This window comes from Rhamphochromis sp. 'chilingali', assembly GCF_963969265.1.
Source record: "Rhamphochromis sp. 'chilingali' genome assembly, chromosome: 16".
Classification (NCBI taxonomy): domain Eukaryota; kingdom Metazoa; phylum Chordata; class Actinopteri; order Cichliformes; family Cichlidae; genus Rhamphochromis; species Rhamphochromis sp. 'chilingali'.
The window spans coordinates 1,595,269-1,616,224 of NC_137943.1; the positions used below are offsets into that span (position 1 = coordinate 1,595,269).

Genomic DNA, 20,956 nt, shown 5'->3' on the forward strand with positions numbered 1-20,956 from the left:
TACCGTCAGCTCAATGACATACACAAGTTTTGGGGAGTTAGACCAAAGGACGAGGTCTGGTCGCAGAGTAGTTGTTACGATCTCTGTGGGAAAAATTAGCCTCTGATCCAAGTCCGCTTGCATCTGCCAATCCCTGGCAACCTTCAGCTGGCCAAGATCTGGTGTTGAAGGGCTCGTCCTCGACTTGTCTCCCTCCCGGACAAATGCTGCTGAAAACTGATGCTCCTCTTGGCTCGTGAAAGGTTGAGCGTTGATGGATTTTCTTTTGCGCTCAACTTTCTCGACTAGACAGATGAGATGCTAGATGTGCTTGAGTGTTGCTGGGACTGTACACAGGGGGCAGGCTGGGTCCTTTCCAAACCACAGCTGCAGATTTATTGGGGAAGGTAGAACATGGTACGTCGCTCGGATGATGAAACTTAGTCTATTAGACTCCATTGAGGTCTGCGTTATACCACCGTCCCAGGCTCTTTCTGGACTTCTCTAAGACTGTTGGAATTGGTTCTCCACTGATATAGAAATTGCTCGGCTGTCAGTTTTCCTTTTATGATGGAGATGCTGCCAGATTTACTTGGCTTAAACTTCATTCTTGCCCATTCATGTTTTTCTAGAGCTTCTGTAGCAGTCACCTAGTACATGGTTTTGTTGTTGTAATAATGGTCATGTCATCCATGTAGGCCCTAATGGGAGGAAGATGAAGGCCACTCTTTCGTGTGGAACTGACCCAAAGGCGTTGGCAAGGTCTAAAAAGACCACGTGAAGATTCCTTTGTTCTTTCTTGGCACTTTGAATCTGGTGCCAGACGACGCTGGCATGCTCCAGACATCCTGAGAAGCCCCGGATGCCGGCCTTCTGCACTGATGTGTCAATATAGTTGTTTCTTTGCAAGAAAGTAGATAGTCTTTGGGCCAAGACACTGAAGAAGATCGTTCCCTCTACGTTCAGCAGGCTGATCTGGCAAAACTGGCTGATGGATGAGTTCTTCTCCTTAGGGATCAGAATACCTCCTGCTCTTCGCCAAGCCTTTGGAATCACTCCTTTCTGCCACGCTACCTTCATCAGCTTCCACAGGTATTTGAGAACTCATGGGGTGTTTCCATAGAGCCTATATGAGATGCCATTAGGTCCTGGAGCCAATGCTTCTCTTTCCTGCTTCGCTGCCTTCTCCACTTTACTCCATGTAGGTGGTCTTATGTCCATTTCATGTTCAGGTGCCTGGATAGGTGGCATATCAGTCAGAATAATAACTGGCTCATGCCTCCGATGCTCAGAGTAAGTTTTCCTCAGGTGATTTTCCAGGTCTTTTATGGGCATTTGGAGGCACCCACTCTTCTCTTCAACAAAAAGGCCCTTAACAAAGTTGTATGGGTTGCTGTAGAAAAGGGTCCTTGTCCGTTCTTTCCTCTTACGTTGTCGTCTGAGTTGTTCTGCTCTTCGCAGCTTGGTAAGTTGTTGCTTTATTTCCTCCAGCAGGGCAGTGAGTCCCTCCCTTTCTGTCTCATATGCCCTCCTCCACTGCTTCCTCAGCTGTCTTCTCTCTTTAATTAATCTGTCAAATTTCTGCTGTCTCCTCGACTTTGACTGGTTTAAAGGGCCTTTCTGCTGTCTCTGAGTTTTGTTCTTTACCCCAAATCGCTCAGCCCCATAGCTGCAGATTATGGTTCCCAGGTTCCCCAACTTCTTTTCAGGACTGATTGTATATAGTATTTTATTTTATTCTATTCTATTTTGTACAGTTGTGTGCACTATCTTATTGGTATATTAGTCCAGTGTTTTGTTTGTTTGTTTGTTTCTAATTTTTCTATGTAACTTTGCACTGTCCACTGCTGTAACAAAACAAATTTCCCACGCATGGGACTAATAAAGGTTATCTTATCTTATCTTATGATTCTGATTCCTCTATAATTGTAATCGTTTTATCTCTAATAATAAAAAAAATCTTCCCGAACTGCTTCACGAGCCACTGTTTTCTTTCATTGCCCCTCACTCCATACACATGTCCAACGTACAGCTCTCACTTCCTTAATCTCGTGAGCCTGCTACCACTACGGCAAACCCAGAAGGACAACAAATACCAAGTGCACACAATATAAACAATAACAACATCGCTCACCTTCTCAACAAAGCCCAAACTCTTCTGGGATTTTCTTACCTTCAGCTCTCCTCCTCCCAGGTTATTCACACTACTGCCTACACCAGGATGGTCAGACATTGCTCTGGATTTTGTTACATGCCTACCTCCATTGGCAGGTAATACTACAATACTCACCATTACTGACCGCTTCTCCATGGCTGCCCATTTTTATTGTACGGTCAGTTACCTTTAGCTATTAAGATGGCCCAGTTGCTCCCTGATCATGTGTTCTGTTTGCATGGCCCGCGTTCAAATCCAGTGTATCGAATGAGTTCTGTTTCACTATCAGAGCCCAGGTCAGTTTCTCTTCTGGTTCTCTCCTCAAACAAACGGTCAGACTGAAGAAGCGAATCAAGATTTGGAGTCTTTGCTGCAACACCTCATGAAATCTCTCTACTGGCCTGGGTGGAACATGCCCATAATTTGATGACATCGTCAACTAATGAACTGTTCCTTCTTGAATAGTCACTCAGCTATCGACCTCCTCTGTTCTCTGTTACTGAAGGGGAGCTATGTGTCCCTTTTGTACAGCATCACCTTTACGGTTGACAATCACAGCTGGATTTCTGCGCCATCATACGGATCAGAAAGTCTGGTTATCTGCAAAAAATATTCCTTCATGCATTGAATCAAAGAAACTTTAACCTCCTAAGACCCGAACTCTTCCACGGCATGCATTTTGAATTTCTCTTTGATATTTGGGCATATTGGGGCCCAATGAATGTAAAAACAAAGAATTACCAGATTTTTTTTAACCTTATTTTTGTTTTTAAGAAAAATAAGAGCCACATATAAGGATATTCGCTTAAAATTTTGATAGAACAGTAGCAGTATAATGTATAAGTGGATATCAGGCCCTTGTAGAGCAAAATTGTGTATTTTGGCCTAAATAACCCAAAATGCGATGTCCACATGTGGACGCCTGCTTGAGACATCCTCTTAATAGAAGGATTAAGATGTTTGTCATGTTTTTCACAGTTAAAACTAGTGTGTCCTCCTCCTAGTAGGGTTGCAGCAATCTTCAGCTTCAGCTTGTCAATCAACCAAAGACCCAGACAGAGGTTTCATTCATTTGAAAGCCTGACCTCGTCCACCCCAGCTGTGAAACTCAGAAACCAGTCTTATTGGTTATCATCTATCGTCCACCTGGGCCTTACACAGAGTTTCTGTCTGATTTCTCAGACTTTATATCTAATTTAGTTCTGAGCTCAGATAAAATAATTATTGTGGGTGATTTTAACATCCATGTAGATGCTAAAAATGACAGCCTCAACATGGCATTTAATCTGTTATTAGACTCAATTGGCTCTCAAACTGTAAAAGAACCCACCCACCACTTTAATCACACTCTAGATCTTGTTTTAACATATGGCATAGTAGTAATTAGTTACTGATTACTTTTTTCTAGTAACTTGACCAACACTGGTGAGCATTTATTAAGACAAAGTCATCTGGAACATGAATAATTATTTCCCCAGGAAATGTTCATTATCCGTTATCAAAATGCAGATAGTTTACCGAGAAGCAAAACTGGGTACTTGTTTAGAGCTTCAACTTATGTAAATATGAATGTCATTGTGAACTTTTGAACTATGCTGGATTAGTTTAGGAGGTTGGTGGGGCCGACATCAGTGCTAAGTTTCTAAGGTGCAGTGGTTCAGCCCTCGTGACAGTTTCATTCAGTTTCTGTAATTCTGCTTCACATTTGTCTCTAGCACATTTTCACTCTAATCCATTATACTGGTCTACACGCTGTACCGTTCCATTGTGATGAGAGAGCTGATGTGAAAGCTAAGCTCTCAATTTACAGACCAGTCTGCATCCTTACCCTCACCTGTGGTCACGAGCTTTCTGTAGTGATCGAAAGAACACGATGGCGACACAAGAAAAGGGTGACTTGGTTGGGAATTATTTGTTTTAATGTCTATATTTAGAGTTTCAATGAGTATTTTTTTTCACTTTCAATACAAAATTTTTCTGTTTATTTATTTCACTTACAATATTCTTTTTCAATGTCAGTATTTTTTTTTGTTTCATTTTAAACTGGCTTCTTTTTAACCCCATAAGAAATCAGATGAATCAGATGATAGAGCACAGAGAGCGGAGCTGCGGCACTACATGAAGAAGCAGTGATGTGCCACCGATTTCCTGTCCGATCCGATACAAGTAAAAATCAGGGTGGTATCGACGATACTGATCCGATACCGATACTTTGTACAAAAACTTATTTTATTTATTGTGTCTCAAATTATAGCTTCATAATGCTTATAGGACATCAGATTACTTGTTCTTATCACTTAATAATAAACAATTAACATATAGAAATAAGAACCTGAAGTTGTGCTATTTGAACACCTTGCCTGCCTGCAGCACTAAAGGACTCCCTGAGAGACGTCTGTCTCGCCCTAGCAGCACCTGTCCTCCTCTTCAGTTCACCTCAACATACGCTCGTCATATTCTGTGATATGATTTACTCTGAGGTGCTTGATGAGGTTAGTGGTGTTGCCACAACACCTCACTGTCTTGCCACATGTATCGCAAACCACGTCTTTGCTGTTTGTGGAGGTAAAATACGTCCACATATGACTCCGTTTATGCTCAGCTATTGTTGTGAGTGCGCACACCAGGGGCTGCCACACATTTATACAGCCGTGTTTCACACATGACTATGAAAGACGTGAGAGGAAGTAGTTCCTTCCAATGTAGAGAATCAGAATGATATAGTAATTTACCCTAAATTACTAAAATATCGATATTTTAATATGAGAATCGCTTCTAGAACATAAATGACTGGTATGGGAGGAATCGATGTTTCAGTATCGATCACATCACTATGAAGAAGTCGGGAGTGACATGTGAGGGTGATGCAGGGCATGTATGATGGTGGTGAGACGTGCTGCTGATGGACCACCATAAACAGGTCCCGTGTAGTACTGCAGTAGAGGAAGGCTTCCAGCTTCAGCTTCTTTCTGAACCACGCCCGACAGGGTCTAATATCATATTTCGATAAACACCCCCTGCGTGAACAAGCGACAACCGGCCCATCCGGCTGTTTGATAAAGCGCACCCACAACCGATTGGCTACGGGTTTTGTGACGTTACCGGATGTGGAGAGAATACAGTGGTCCACCGTAACGCGAGGTGAGTGTTTGTGTCGACGTGTGGTGTTATAGTTGTCTCCAAGGATGCACCTTAGCTGTTTAAATATCATTGTGAGCAACCTTGACACGCAGCGAATGCGCGGTGTTTGCGGCTGCATGTGTTTCAGCATTACTCTTGCTGGGACCCAGTATGCACAGAACACGTCTGCCTGCCTTGTGCACTTCACACCGGTGCTTATCTGCTCTCAACAACGGTCAACAGTCTGCGCAGCCACGACGGTGCTGCTGTTAGATCTTTTCCTTTCCACTTTCTTTGCATTCTGACGGATTATTGGAGGACCTGTTGCAGCGCTGCGTGTTTCACTCATGCACTGAGTTAGTGCAATGCTAACGCTATCTGTAGGCAGTGATAGACCAGATGCTGGTGCAACCCATTCAGTCCACACATGTAACGAAATCAAACCGCAGATGATTCTGTGCAATAACGAGAAACGACGCAGGGAAAAAGTATTGAACATGCGAAGAAAGGGAGGCGCGAAAAGTCACCACACCGTCTCAAACCTGTCAGGAATTACAAAGCAATCTTCCAAATTAGCATCAGCTGGTTCAGTCCCAACCGGTGGCCTATGAAGACGGTGTCATTAACAAGGTTTAATACAGGAAACATCCTGTAATAGGTAAAACCAATGAGCTCTCTCAACATGTACTAATACAGTCTGCTCAAACATGTAACGTCCAACACATGTTTGCAGGCCAAAGGCGTGCGCGTCTCTCCAAAAACACCAGACCAACAGTGAAGCTGTTACCGGTCATATTAAAATCCCACAGCTCTCTTCTGCACTCAGAATTTATTTATTTATTTTTAGAAAGAGGGGCAATACATATTAATGAACATGTTAACAAATGTAAATATGCCAGATTATAGCCTTGGGCTAATTTCCATCTGCAGACCCTCTGGGGAATAACATCAATGTTGATAAGATTGAAACTGTTTAGATCGATCAATCAATCAATCAATCTTTATTTATAAAGCACTTTTCATACAGAAAAAATGTAGCACAAAGTGCTTTACATAGTTAAAAGCAGCCCACCCCACCCTCCAACTCACTCCCCACACTCTCAATACACATATATCCCCCCACCCCCACCCACACACACACACACACACACACACACACGCGCACACTTAAAGAGTAAAAATTGGGCTGGGCTCGCATGAGCCAAGTGAGGAAACATTATAACAGAGAGCCGTCTGCACCGGGAGCCGGTCACAGACCGCAGCCTCCGGGCTGGGCACACAGCGGGAGGGAGGCAAAGGAGCCCCCCAACCAGGCTGAGAGGACCCCAGAGACCCAGCAGCCACGGTCAATAACAGCCCCGGTGCAGAGAGCGCCCTCCGAGGAAACACTGGAGATATGACGCAATACGATATATACAGGGTAAAATGATAAAATAAATAAGAACAGGATACAATATAAATATAAATATAAATAGAGTAAGAAGATTAAAAAATGAATAAGAATAAAATCAATAAATATTAGGTAAAGCCTAAATTAATAATAGAATAACAGGATAGAATAAATAAGCATAAAATAAATAAACGCTAAGTAAAAGCTAAATTAAAAAGGTGGGTCTTGAGCCTGTTCTTAAAAACATGTACGTTCTCTGCGGCCCTGAGCTCCTCCGGCAGGCTGTTCCACAGACGAGGACCATACCACTGAAAAGCTGCCTCTCCGTGAGTATGTGTCCTGACTTTAGGGACAATCAAAAGGCCAGTACCAGAGGACCTCAGGGTCCGCGAGGGTTCGTATGGTAAAAGCAGATCTGAGAGATAAGAAGGCCTAAGACCATTAAGACATTTAAAAACCAATAAAAGAACTTTAAAATCGATCCTGAAACACACGGGGAGCCAGTGCAGCGATTCTAAAACCGGTGTAATGTGGGCCCGCCCTCTGGTCTTCGTCAGCACACGAGCTGCCGAGTTTTGCAAGAGTTGTAAAGGTGAAATATTCTTCTTAGGAAGACCAGAGAGCAGGGCATTACAGTAATCAATGCGACTGGTAATAAAAGCATGCATCAGCATCTCCGTGTTGGCCCGAGAGAGAATAGGGCGGACTCTGGCTATATTTTTTAGATGATAAAATCCAATTTTGGTTACATGTTTAATATGTGGGATAAAACCAAGCTCAGAGTCAAAAATAACACCCAGGTTTTTCACTTGTAGCGAAGGACATAGTGAAAATGCCTGTAATTTAGACAAGAGTTTCTCTCTCTGAGCCTCAGGACCGACGATTAAAACTTCAGTTTTGTCCTGGTTAAGCTGTAAAAAGTTTTCTGCCATCCAAGATCTTATATCCAAGACACAGTTAAAAAGGGCATCCATTGGTCTGGTGTCATCAGGAGACACAGAGATGTACAGCTGCGTGTCATCAGCGTAACTGTGGACGTTCACTCCATGCCTCCTGATGACACTGCCGAGAGGCAACATATACAAATTAAAAAGTACAGGGCCTAGAACCGACCCTTGAGGCACACCACATGTCATTTCATGGATCTTAGAGGAGCATGTTCAATTTTGTCTATGGCGACATCCTGAATAACATCCAGAAGTCTCTCTAACAAAAATCATCAGTATGTCAGCAGATCTCCCTGCTCTGCTGACATACTGACAACAATCAGAACCAAAAATGTCACTTTTAAACAAACCACTCAGTCAGTCCAGTTTTCTTTCATTCGGCACACCTCAGCCCTCTCCTGGTTTCCCTTCCTCAAGAAGCAAAATGATATTTAAGAAAGAAAAGTGTTACTTTTCAAAACCCCGTGTACTTAACTATACTTGTTTACTTGTTTCTTATGTAGATAGTTTGTCTTGTGAAAAACTCGTGATGAGTTGAACCTTCTAAGGCATAGGTGTCAAACTCTGGCCCGCAGCCTAATTACATTTGGCCTGCGAAGCCATACCAAGTTATTATCAGAGCTGGCCTACTGGTATCATACAGCTAATATATATATTGTTTAGTATTAAGCTTTGCTTGTTCCATATTCAGTTTTTCAGCACAACGTGTTTGAGTCCATAAGAAAAGATTCATTCTTATATCTGGAGGAATAAATATATTTCAATAAATATTAACGTTAGCCCGCGACTTTGTTCCAGTTTTGAATTTTGGCCCACTGTGTGTTTGAGTTTGACACCCCTGCTCTAAGGCCTCTGCATGTCAGCTAAACAGAGACTCTCAGCTGCAGTTAAACTTCCCTATTATAGAGGTGCAGCCATTGATTTCTTCCTCAGTCTGAGGAGCCACTTGCGCTGATATAAAACTGCCAGGCTGAGCCTAACATTTTGGCTCATTAGCTTCAGTTATATTTGTCATGTGCACGTTAGCACAGGGTCAAAATGTATTTGACGAGCAGAAGACAGTCACTCAGCAGGACAGTAAGGGTTAAGGGTCAGTAAGAGGAAGGGTTTTTATTTTTATTTAAATACTAACAAAAAAATAAGAATGGGGTGACCAGTGCAGAGTGTATTGTGTACCTGAGAAACTGCAGGACAGCTGTGTGCATCCTGTGAAGTGTTGTGGTTGAGGTGTCGACTTGGTGGTAAAATCTGTTTTTGAGTCTTGTAGTCCGAGCAGACAGAACCTGTAACGTCTGCCAGATGGTAACAAAGAGAAGAGCTGATGTGCTGGGTGGCTGTGGTCCTTGGTGATGCTGTGTGCTTTACGGAGGCATCGCTGGAGATAAATGTCCCGAATGGCAGGAAGCCTCATGCCAGTGATGTGCTCTGCTGCTTTCACCCTCCGGAGTGATTTCCGGCTGCTGGCACAGCAGCTTTGTACCAGACTGTGATGCAGCTCGTCAGCAAGCTCTCGATCGCACACCTGTAGAGGTTTGAGGGGATGTTGGCGTTCATGCCAAACGTCCTCAGCCTCCTCAGGAAGTAGAGTCATCGTTGTCTGTGATGAGGCCTTTGATGGTTGTGTCATCCGCAAACTTAATGATGGTGTTGGACTCATGTTTAGCCACACAGTTGTGTATGAACAGGGAATATAGGAGGGGCTAAGCACACATCGCTGTGCTCATATGGATTACCTGTGCTAGGTTTGGACATGTTCAATCTTAGCAGCCACCATAAACACAGGATACATATGACTGAAAATAAGGGAAACCAGACTTGGATGCATTCACAGAATGTGCATGTATGTGTCTTTGCCTGTGTTGGCAACCTTTACCATCATTAGCTGAGCTGTCTCATGGATGTAGGCGGTGATATTAATAGTACTTGTTCAACTGTATGTGTGTAGGAGAGGGGGTCAGGGGGTCACCATATGTTTTGCTATTAAAAATGACAAAACGTGTTTTTTCTCTTTCAGAAAATTGGAAATGTGTAAGACTGAAGCCTCTCAGAAGCTTTTAGGTTGTGTCCTGTAGTTACCACAGAATTCATGGCAAACCATGAATACTTCCTTATTAAAACACAGACGCTCTCTGTATACTGACCAGATCCTCGTCATTATTTTCAGGAAAGAAAGCAAGCATGAGGATTTCCAACAGTCACCTGCAGCAGCTCACCATCTTCACCACCGTGCTGACGGGTGCAGGGATCGGCACAATGTACTACCTGCTACAGAGTGAGTACAAAAGCTTACAGTTAGTGAAACTTTTCATTTCAGCAGCTTCGATCATGTACTGTTGCGCTCAGAAATGTGTCATTTGAGAGTGTAGAAAAATTCAACTTGACGTTAACTTCAGCTGCACTCCTGAGAGTGAATTCTTCAGGTTTTCAGCTCCAGCTGACCTGGGCTGGCTTCAGGATTTAGCACCACTCTGTGGTTTGTTGCACATGTTCAAAAACATGGTGATCTAATTACTGTTTGAATGTCATCACCTGTTTTGGTGGTTTAACATAATTTAAGTTGGGTTTAACCTCCTAAGACCTGAACTCTTCCACAGCAGCATTTTTAATCTCTTTGATATTTGGGCTGATTGGGACCTGATGAATGTAAAAACAAACTATTACCAGATTATTTTTTTATCTTTTTGTTTTTAAGAAAAATAAGAGCCACATATGAGGATATTTGTTTAAAATTTTGAAAGAACAGTAGCAGGATAATGTCCTCGTAAGTGGATATCAGGCCCTTATAGAGCAAAATTGAGTATTTTGGTCTAAATAACCCAAAATGTGACGTCCACATATGTGGACGCAGGTCCTAGGAGGTTAAAAGAAATGATAAAAGAGAGGTGCATGATAATGTACTTTTACTAATTGTAAACATTTTGCACGTTATGTGTGCAGTGAGTGAATGATAAAGCCTAACCCTTCTTGCTCTAATATCTGACCCTCTTCTACCTCGACAGCTGACAACACGACTTTGCAGTTGTGGTGTCCTCTTCTAGAAACTCCACAATCTGAGCACATTGTCATTCAAAAAGCAGCTAAAAGCTCACATCACTACGCAGGATGCAGGATAACCTTTAATGATGCCCTTTAGCTCAGGTGCCCCTTGAAGGCCTTTGCCTGGGGGAGCCACAGTAAACATCTATGGGTGGCATCAGCTGAGGACCACCAGCCAAGGATGTTTATCCCCTGTTGTTTAGCCCCCAGACCTTGTGCGATCTCTGTAATCACAACCACATGCTGGCTTTATGCTTCTGCTGCCAGTTTTCTGGTGGCTGGCATCAGCGCTGCTCCCGTGCAGCGTAGACTGCAGAGGAGGAGTGAAGTTGAGGAGCCAACAAAGCCCTGATACCTGACTTCCAGTGAGCATATTACAGCATTTCAGTCAGCCTCCCGAGACTCAGCTGCCAGGTCGAGTACTTGGATTGCTTCCTCTCATTGCCAACCTCAAACCCTCCTCCCACATCAACAAAGAGAATCGTAGCAATTTCAGAGCTGGATCTCTGCCCCTTCATCGCTTTTCTTGCCAGCCTCACCATCATTTGCTTGATCTGTCTCCCTCTTTCCTTCCAGCCCTGGACGACCCTTCTTCTCCGCACATGTCGTCCATGAAGTTAAGCTTAGCTTCGACCTGGCCATGCACTGAATGCTTCAGAATGATGCTGAGGTCGTTCTCCAGATCTTGCAGTTGCAGTCACTTCCCTTTCTCTCGGCGACTTGATTGCCTGTGTCCACTCTGGTTCTTTCCTTTCTCTATTTTCTGCTCACTTTAGCGTTTGTTGGTGCACAACGTGCTGCTGCCTTCAGAGGGACTACTTTGCACCGTTGGTTCGCCTGCCTCCACTTCCTGCCTTCTGTCTTGCGCTGTGGTTTGAAACCTTGGCTTTGAGTCCCACTTGTCTGGCCTGTTATTACTGTGCAGTGTTGCTCCTCGCCCTTTTCCTTGCACTTGCATCTTCCCTGTTGTATCTGCAGCCCTCTGAAGGTAGTCACCTCTGCCCACTCGTATCTGCACTACCTCATTACCTTGGAGAGCCATGGTCAGTCTGATAGGTCTACTTTTATGGGACTAGCTTTGTTAAACTGGAGGACCAGAAAGTGAAATTCAGCCACAGTTTAATGACGGTGAGATTAACCCAGACAAGACCTCGTTTCCCAGTTCCAGTTGGGCCAAAGGTTTTTCCATCAGTGTGACTGCTTATTAAAGTTAATAGATCTGTGATGTAATTATAATAAGAGTTCATGTTAAGTACAAAAAATAGCAAAGTAACGATTAACTGGGATTTCATTGATTGGAAAAACTTCTCTTGCTCTGCTACGTGATTTGATAGCAAATCTATGAATGAGAGAATGAATCTGAGTGTCAGCAGGTGGGGAGAAGTTGCTTGATGAAGAAAACCTGCCAGCCAGCATGTTTACTTCAGACTCTGTTGCCCTGGTAACTGACTTAGCCCTTATCACAGACTTAACAAATTCAGAGTTTTAGCTGAGCCTACTTCCTGGAATAGGGCCAGCTATACCGTTGCCTCGATGTCCTCCATTGTAGCCGTGTGCAATAGCAGCAAGACACAGAACACCTGCAATGGAGCTTGGATGCTCAGACAGCATTTAATCGACCATTCCTGGAACAAACATGAATAGAAACATGAATAGAAACATGAATAGAAACAGGACAGGAAAAATTTGCCGCTTCCATCTGTTTGAGAAAGTGGGTACAGAAGTTGGATCACAGAAGGTCTCAGCACAATTAACCTGCTGTTTAAGGGAAGAGAGCTTAATTTACCCAGCTTCAGTCCAACTCTTCATACTGGAGACCTACTGGATGTCTGCACTGTGATGGTTACTGGAGCCTGTTGCTCCGTCTGCTCTCACATCCACTAGCCACTGAACAATGCTGTTATAGGTTGTGTCTTCTCCCCTTCTCCATCTCTAGCCTTGGTGGGGCTTTTCTCATATTGTTCCCCTGCCACTAAGAGTACAGTTTATTCTCTTGCCTTCTGTCTGATAAACCTTATCAAGTGGTGACCAAGGCTGTGAGTCTTTGCTTGGCAGACTCTTAGAGATCACACTTAGCCAACTTTCAGTGCTTCCCCAGAACGTCCCTCCCTGCTAACATACGGGGGCACTGCTCTTTGTGGTTGTTCGTTTTGTAGCCAAGCACCTCAGCGGTCGCTGCTGCTGTGGTCTAGATCAGCTGGTTCGTTTTGGAGATGGTTGCAGTAGGGATTGTCTGTAATGCTTTGTTCACATCTTTTAGTAGAGAAGATAAAACTTAGATAAAACTTTATTAATCCCTCGGGTAGCTTCCTCTGGAAAATCCAGTTTCCAGTAGCAGAACATTGACAGACATTTGCATAGTAAAAAAAAATTTAAATTAAAAATAAAGAGGGGAACACCCAGCGTGTCATAAATAACAGATATTAACCCTTTCTGAGATGGATACAAATATAGGAACATATCAGCCATCTTCAAGCCTCTGGAAGTAGGACATCTGAGATTGAACAAAGTGTCTGATCTGAAGCTCTCTGAGAAGATTTGTGTGCAGGAGATTGAATGTTTCAGAGAGTTTCATGAAAGATACGAAGCACCTACTGCACCAATCCTGAAACACAGAATCGCTTAAGGATGATTGAAAAACATAATGTGGTGAGACTGGACTCAAAGGAGAACAGTCAGTCTCACCGGTGTTTTTTCATCTGAGTGTGTGCCTCACCACTGGATTATCAAATGACTTAATGGAGGCCAAGGAAAGTGGAGATCCAAGTATTGCCAAGACAGATGTGTCTTTAACAGGAATTGGAAATTAAACCAAAACCTGGTCCAGCATATATTAGATGCCCAATAGTAATACTGGAAATTATGCTTAGACTTGTGGAGACCAGAGTTTTTCACTCAAGGGTGTTTGCCCCTCCATGTGTAAAAAAATAAAATGAAAAAGGCGTGGAAGTGTTGCAGTGTTTACGGTGTATTCAGTTCACTTTGCATCCTGCAAACATACGGAGTAAAAATGTAGAAAATAGGATGTATAGATTCACATGACAAGAAGACCAGGTGATCCTCTACATACAGGGATACTTTATGCATGACTCCTCTCCTCCACTTCCCAGAGACATCTGCTCAGCCTCGTAGCATGGCCAGTGGCTCTATATCCACATCAAAGAGTAACGGACTTGAGGGGACACCCTTGCTGGGTTTGGAGGTTAAACAGCTGTGACTGCTGGGAGTTTGAAAGGATTGAGGGTTTAGGGCAATTTTATCCAAAAATTAAATTTGGGTCCAAACTTGAATTTTCCCAAGCTTGAGAATAGATACTCGCACTCCACACAATCAAACGCCTTCTTTGTATCCAGGGAGCAGATACAGTCTGGAGTCTCCGTGCGAGGAGAATATAATATATCAAACGGATGACAGATACTGGTTTTTAATAAAGCTGGTTTGATCTTCAGATGCGATTGATGGTAAAACGATTTCCAGCCTATGCACTAAAACTTTGGTCAGTGAGTAAGGAGACTGACCTGTAAGATGAGCATTCGAGTGGATCTTTACCTTTCTTTAGAACAACAGTCATACATGCTTCATAGAACGATGAAGGGACTTTGGCTGACTCCTTTAAATATGGCAATGCTACACACAGTTGAGGTGAAAACAATACTGAGAATGCTTTAAAAAAAAATCAGGAAATCCATCTTGGCCCGGAGACTTTCCAGACTGATGAAATCTTAACTTCCGCCTGTTTTATAGGTTCCTTTTTATAGGTTACATTTCGGAGAGAGCGTGGGATATTCAAAGAATTAAAAAGTTCTCCATCAGAGTTTTCTCCTGTGGAAGCTCAGAGGTATAAAGTTGAGAATTGAGAGACCTGGATGTGTTGTTACTCTAACATGATCTGAGGTGATGGTACCATTGGTCGTTCTGTTTTTGGGAATATGCAGTTTTGCCTGGATACCCTTCAGCTGTTGGATAGCATCCTGTCAGCTCTGTCTGTGCATATAGAACAAACTCTTACACTTTAGAAGCTGACATTAAACTGAGTGTTGAAAGGATGTCAAACATAGTCTGCAGCATTACCGTCTATTATATAATTGTGTTTTTTTTTTTTATCCTTGGATATAGCTGAAGTATTTCTTTGATTTGGTTAGCTAATTCAAGTCACTCCCTTTTTCCTCATGTTTGCTGAATAAGAAATGAATTGCCCCCTCAGAAAGTCTTTCAGTGTATCCTAAATCGTCAGGCTAAATATCTCATTTGTTGTATTCGTTTGGGGGAAAGCAGATTTGTTTTTTCATGAATTTTAGAAAATTCTTGTCTGCAAGAAGAGTTTAATTAAATCACTAATGTTTTCCGTATTTTGGGGCATCGGGAAGATTCATGATTGGCACGAGAGTTTAACGTATCAGAAATGACCTCATGTTTTTCAAAGCACACATCTGGATCCGTAACGACTGAAACACCTCTGGCTTTGGCCTGACGAGTGGAGTGAAAATGCTGCCCCTCCCCCAGTGAGATGGGTGCTATCCGACCTGCAAATGTGTGTTTCCTGTTTAAATAACACAAAACAATATAAAACAAACCACCGCTGCCCTGCACTGTTTGATGTGTGAGAACATCCTTTTAGCAGGGTGGTTTACACCTCAATATTCCACCTAACGAGTCTACAGCACTACCCAACCTCGACAGAGATTCGTGCACAGATAGAGCCATGCATGTACAATAGGGTAAGGTTGTCCTGCAAACACAAATGAAACCAACACAACCGAGGCCACTGTGCCTCCTAAAACGTTACTATTAGAATCAGATCATTCCCACCCCTCCATACTCACTACTCCATAACCACCCCCACTACTTTTTCCCCAGCTGATGACGGCTGCCAAAAGGAAAAGCAGCGAGCTCACCAAAACACTTCCTACCTTATTCAAAAAGAGAAAACAAAAATTCTGTAGAATAGATTCGTAATTAAACCTTTAAGCTTCTGGTCAGATATGGCTGTGCCTTCAACCACATCAGAACAGAACATCTTACCAGATACACAGAATGTTGAAAAGTGAGAAAGAAAAAAGTAAAATAAAAGCGGCACCAATACGTGCATGTATGTACCGTATTTCCCGGACTACAAAGCGCACCTGAATATTAGCCGCACAAGCTAAAATCAGGGGAAAATCCTGTTTTGTACATACATTAGCCGCACCTGACCAAAAGCCGCAGGTGTTTCAATGTTGACTTATCATATGTAAGAGAATATGCACAAAGGGAATTGTCAGGAAAGAGATGGCTGTTTGGAGACACACCCCTTTTATTAATATTTTGAAAAACAAGTTATGGGTACATATTTGCACATGTAGTACATAACAGTAACCTGCAGCACACCAGAACAATAGATTCGGACTACCTTTTAGGCTCAGGTGCAGCGACACGGCTTTAACAAGAAGAAAAGTCAGTCATTCACCATCTTTCTCTTCTTCCTGCGCTCTAAAACCACCAAAGTCCTCTTCTCCAGTGTCGGATACGAACAGGCTCAGGATGGCTTCGTCATCCACTCTTCTTCTCTCCTTCGTTGTCACTTTCAAAACCAAAGAAATCCTCGTTGTCAGAGTCGAACACCCTCAGAAGGGCCGTGGCGGTGTCCTCCTCTCCATCATGCAGCAGTCCAGCCCTTAGAAATCCGTTAGTGATCGTGGATGTTTTCACACTTTTCCACGCTGTCAGAATCCACCGGTGGAGTTGGGCATAACTTGCTTTTCGCAAGTTTATCGCCGCTCATCATCCACGCCTCCCGCTGAATGCGTAGCGCTACTTTGAAGTTTGTTTTTCGCGCTACTTCGTACGGCACTACGTTGCCTGGCGGACGGACATGTGACTAACATACCACTCTTGAACCCCGATCCTTCCGCCAGGCAACGTAGTGCCGTACAACAGCGGAACAAACAAAACAAATCCTCTTACGATATGACAACAATCATGGACAATCCATAGAAAAGCCGCACCTGACTAAAAGCCGCAGGGTTCAAAGCTTGTGCAAAAAGTAGCGGCTTATAGCCCGACAATTACGGTATACAAGTATGCAGAGTGCTGACATGAGCAAATACTTAAAACCACTGCTGAACAGTCTTCCCGTAACCATAGCAGCCAGGTATCATCTAGCCTCCTGCATACTGCAGCAAAGGATAACGTGACTGCGGTAGTTAATAACATAACATGGATGCTCAGGATGATACAAATACAGTGGATAGGTTGTCCACATAATCCCTCACGTCAGCGGCTGAGCAAAGCCATCCCTTCTCTCTGCTGGTAATGTTATTGCAACTTCCCTCCCCGCCGAGCCTCGCGGATCAGAAGGTCCTTTATCTGATAGCGATAAAGGCGAATGATTACAGGCCATGGTCTCTGAGCTAAGTTTGGCTTAGCAACAGGTGAGCGATGGGCTCTGCACTCACCTTCGATGGATTCCACCAGACCTGCATGTTCTGTCGGCTTTCCAGGTCATTAACGCTGGCCACCAGTTTAGCATTGCTTTCACTAAAACTGGAACAGACATCCTCAAAATTCTCTAACCAGCTAACGTCTATACAAGTATAGAAGTGTGACGCTTATGTTCTGAATAAAAGGGAATAACTGTCTCCTCGTCCTATCACATCCCTGCCAAATTCACTCCATATGAACCTTTTTAAAAACTAAACTCTTGGTTTGTGTTCTGTGAAAGCTTATTTTAACTTTAAGTTTTGAGTAAAAAGAGTAACTGTTTCCATTCATACTTTAAAATGTTGTATTATTTTCTAGCTTTCCTGTTTTTGTTCACTCACATATATCATTCTGTCTGCTGTCTACTTAGAGAACTTTGCTGCGTCAGACTACCACAGGCTGGCTTTGCAGGAGTTGGAGGCATGTCCAGTTGCCATGGAAAGCCTGGGGGCGCCACCTTTAAAGGTCCACAACATCCATCTGACTGACAGATACAACCGTGTAGATAAGCACACTGCACAGGTACTGTCCTTTAGGAGGGCAAGTGTGCCAATAACACAGACAACCGATGCTGTCATCCCTGACTTCTTTCTTTTCTAGTTTTGCATGTGCAGCTAAACTGGTTTTCCTTCTGCGTATAATTAAAGTATTTGCTTACAAGTAGCTTTTTAAAAGTATTTAGATGTATAGAAAATTGGTGTAGAATCCACATAGTGAGCAAATGTAAATCACAAACTCAATCCTATTGCAAAGAACTCTGAATGTATTGAGTACTGAGTGTAAATTGCTTTGCAGATAAAGATTCCTGTGACAGGGATTAAATCCGGAGGCTATCTGTGTGCGTCTTCACTGAGGGATCCCAACACAAACAGGTGAGACAGTTGTGCCACAACTGAACTGCTGCTGCTGCTGAATTTGTATTCAGTTTATTTTGACATAGTGATGTGACTGACGGGCGCCAGTTTAGCTCAGTAGGTGAGCAGAGTTAGGCTGACATCAACATGACTGACATGCAGACGCTGCCATTCGTCATCAGCATATTACATTTTAGTGTGTGTGTGTTAGTGCATAACCAGGACGTGTGTGTGTGTGTGTGTGTGTGTGTGTGTGTGTGTGTGTGTGTGTGGTATATCATGCATATAGTGCCGTTGATATTTGAGTTGTATTTACATTTTCGATTAATGAATAACTAATGGAGAAAAGCAAAAATCATTATTTTTGAAAATATCACAGAATAATGTAACACTTCACATGCTTTATTGTAGAGTGTTGTGTTGAGCTGACACATTGACAGTAGTCATTTTTTAGTCATTTTAGGACACTTTATATTGTAAAGACCGTGTGTGTTTCAGGGCTGTGCGTCCTGATAGAAATCTTATGTAATGTGTTTTGGGTACATTCAGTGAATAGTTTATATTCACTTTGTAACTGACTAACAACCCTTTACCGTGTTAGTAGTCTCAGGCGTGGCTTCAACTTTAACACTAAAAACCACACAAACACACATCCACACAAATAACAACAAAGCTGAAACAACATCTACGGGTTTCTAGGCCTTGAATCGTATTTGCAGCCGAACACTCTTCAGCACACTGTATGATGACTGCTGTGAAACTGTCCATAATTGTTTTAACCGCCGTCAAAAACAAATGAAGCAGGATGTGAACGCTAACCATAGGGACTGATGTGAAAGCTTGATGGTCGCTCACACGCGTTCGTTACTCCTTGCAGGTGGAATCTGAAGCAAGCAGTTCTAAAGCTCAGGGAAGGAAATGCCATTGACCTGCTGAATCCTCCATCAACTACAGCACAAAGCCACGCAGCAGGGCACGCAGACGGGGTAGACGTGGGCCGCTGGCACTGACCAGCTTTATGAACAAACAACTATGCCTGCTAGAAGAAGCAGGCGCTGAAGATGTTTTGAGCTATATTTACTCCACATTCATTGTATGGTCTTCTTTTAAGGGAACCATCAAGAAGAAAAGCTCTGTCAGTGCCGCAGACTGCTGCAGACTGTCAGAGCTGAGTGGACTTGTGCACTCACTGCTGCCTCTGTCACAAATCATGAGAAATGTACAAATATGCACCAATCAATAAATGTTACAAATGTATTAGTTTCTAACATAATTGACTTTCACACAGACTTGCAGATGTGTGTGTCTGTATGTGTTCAGGGGAAACGGTCTGATATTCATAAAACAGGACGTAAAGCTGTGGTTTCACTTTTACCGTAAGCTTCTGCTTCCTGTGCAGATGTAGAGCGAACGCACAACCACCGATATAAAGAAGGCATGTTTGCCATGCTCGGCTTTCTGTGGTTTCTCTTCAGCTTTTTATCCTGTTATTTTTGCTCTCGGTCTCAGTCAACATTTAACAAATTTCCAAAATAGCAACACTTGAAGCTATGTGTGCGTGTGGATGCACTATCATTTGGTCATAACACTTTTCCTACTGTCACAAAGATTTTCAGACAATGTTTTATGGAGATGGTTGGACTTGTGCACTCAGATCATTACATTTTAGGACAGTGACGCAGTTTTTGTAATTTTGTCTCTGCACAGCACCGCAGTGGATTTTACTTCAACCAGCATGTGATTCAAGTACAGACAAAAGAACCGATTCGTTTTAAGTAAAGAAACTGTTGTTTAATACTTGGATGCAGTCTAGAGTCCATGAACATCACCAAATACGCTTTTCTGTTCTTCCTGTGTTGCTTCGTGCAGGTGCAGCAGTTCCTCCTTTTTTCCTGCCTGTCAGCTTAGACATTGTCATACTGCACTTAAACTATAACAGCTGAAATAACTCTAATAGAAATGAATACATAAAGAGACAAAAGAAACCTGGGAACAAGAGGAGCCTGTAGAGCATTTATCGAGCTCTGGCTGCAAAAGCTTACTGACAAGACAGTTTGAAAACAATATATTAAAAAGAACAAAGTTCATAACTTCATATTAAAATTTCAGGTCTGGAAAACACATTTGGGTTCAGTTTAATGACAAGTTGGTCTGTTTCTATATTTAAAATTAAATGACACGATGATCTGACATCCTGGCTTCCTCTTGCTGTTGAGTGTGTGTTGTACCTCATCTCTGTTCGGAGTTGAACGACGAGTTGTTTCGACTTTAGTGTAGATGCTTCAAAGATTCCATACATCCCACATCCTCTTCATGTAACCCCTTCAGCTTATTACACACATCTCATTATATATTAGCATTCTATAGCAGATGTATATGACAACATGAAAACTCTACTTTTATGTCCAGCTTGCACTGGGACAGTTTGTGTGAGGCGGCAGGAATGAGAATCAGCACTTCCAAGTCTGAGGCCGGAAACAGGTGGAGTGGCTGCCCCAGGTGGAGGAGTTTAAGTATCTTGGGGTCTTCTTCACAAGTGAGGGGAGCAGGAGATGTATAGATGGATGGGTGATGCAGCCACTGTGCCGGTCCATCACGGTGAAAAGCAAGCCAAGCATAAAAGCAACCTGTGGTCATGAGCTGTGGGCAGTGACCAAAAGAATGAGATCACAGATACGAGTGGAGGAAATGAGCTTTCTCTGAATGGTGACTGTCCTCTCAGAGATGGGGTGAGGAGTTCATCTGTGAAGGGCTCTTCTTTGGTAGACTCTGTACTCATGATGCATGCTCAATTATCCAGGTAGCTTTTAAACCACAAAACACGCTGTGTCAAAAAACGGGTCCACCCCAAGGATCGGGTCCCCGACACAGAGTATCATAGTGTACGCTGGTAAGTGCAGGAGGACGGCCAGGATTTATACATCGGGGAAACCAAAGAACCTCTGGCTACAACACAGAAGAGCCACCTCGTCAGGCCAGGACTCTGCAGTCTATCTACACCTACAGGCCAGTGGAC

At 43.1% G+C, this 20,956-nt stretch overlaps 1 protein-coding gene across 2 annotated transcripts; it reads left to right on the forward strand.

Moving 5' to 3' along the window:
• The first annotated feature begins 5,151 nt into the window (after positions 1-5,151).
• coa1 (cytochrome C oxidase assembly factor 1) lies at positions 5,152-19,197 on the forward strand. Of its 2 annotated transcripts, none has more exons than XM_080861162.1 (5): positions 5,152-5,275; positions 9,756-9,863; positions 17,457-17,608; positions 17,882-17,958; positions 18,818-19,197. In XM_080861162.1, the coding sequence occupies exons 2-5, from the start codon at positions 9,770-9,772 to the stop codon at positions 18,948-18,950; spliced, it is 456 nt and encodes a 151-aa protein (XP_080717288.1). In that variant the 5' UTR covers positions 5,152-5,275; positions 9,756-9,769; the 3' UTR covers positions 18,951-19,197. The 2 variants fall into 2 exon arrangements, with proteins under 2 accessions (XP_080717288.1, XP_080717287.1); XM_080861161.1 differs by lacking the exon at positions 5,152-5,275 and adding an exon at positions 9,610-9,649.
• The last annotated feature ends 1,759 nt before the right edge of the window (positions 19,198-20,956 follow it).

Bases quoted from the DNA above. Each gene is read 5' to 3' on its own strand.
- coa1 (XM_080861161.1), top strand. From the start codon at position 9,616: ATGTGTAAGACTGAAGCCTCTCAGAAGCTTTTAG. The intron at 9,650-9,755 runs GTTGTGTCCTGT...CATTATTTTCAG, and splicing joins AGCCTCTCAGAAGCTTTTAG to GAAAGAAAGCAAGCATGAGG. The intron at 9,864-17,456 runs GTGAGTACAAAA...CTGTCTACTTAG, and splicing joins AATGTACTACCTGCTACAGA to AGAACTTTGCTGCGTCAGAC.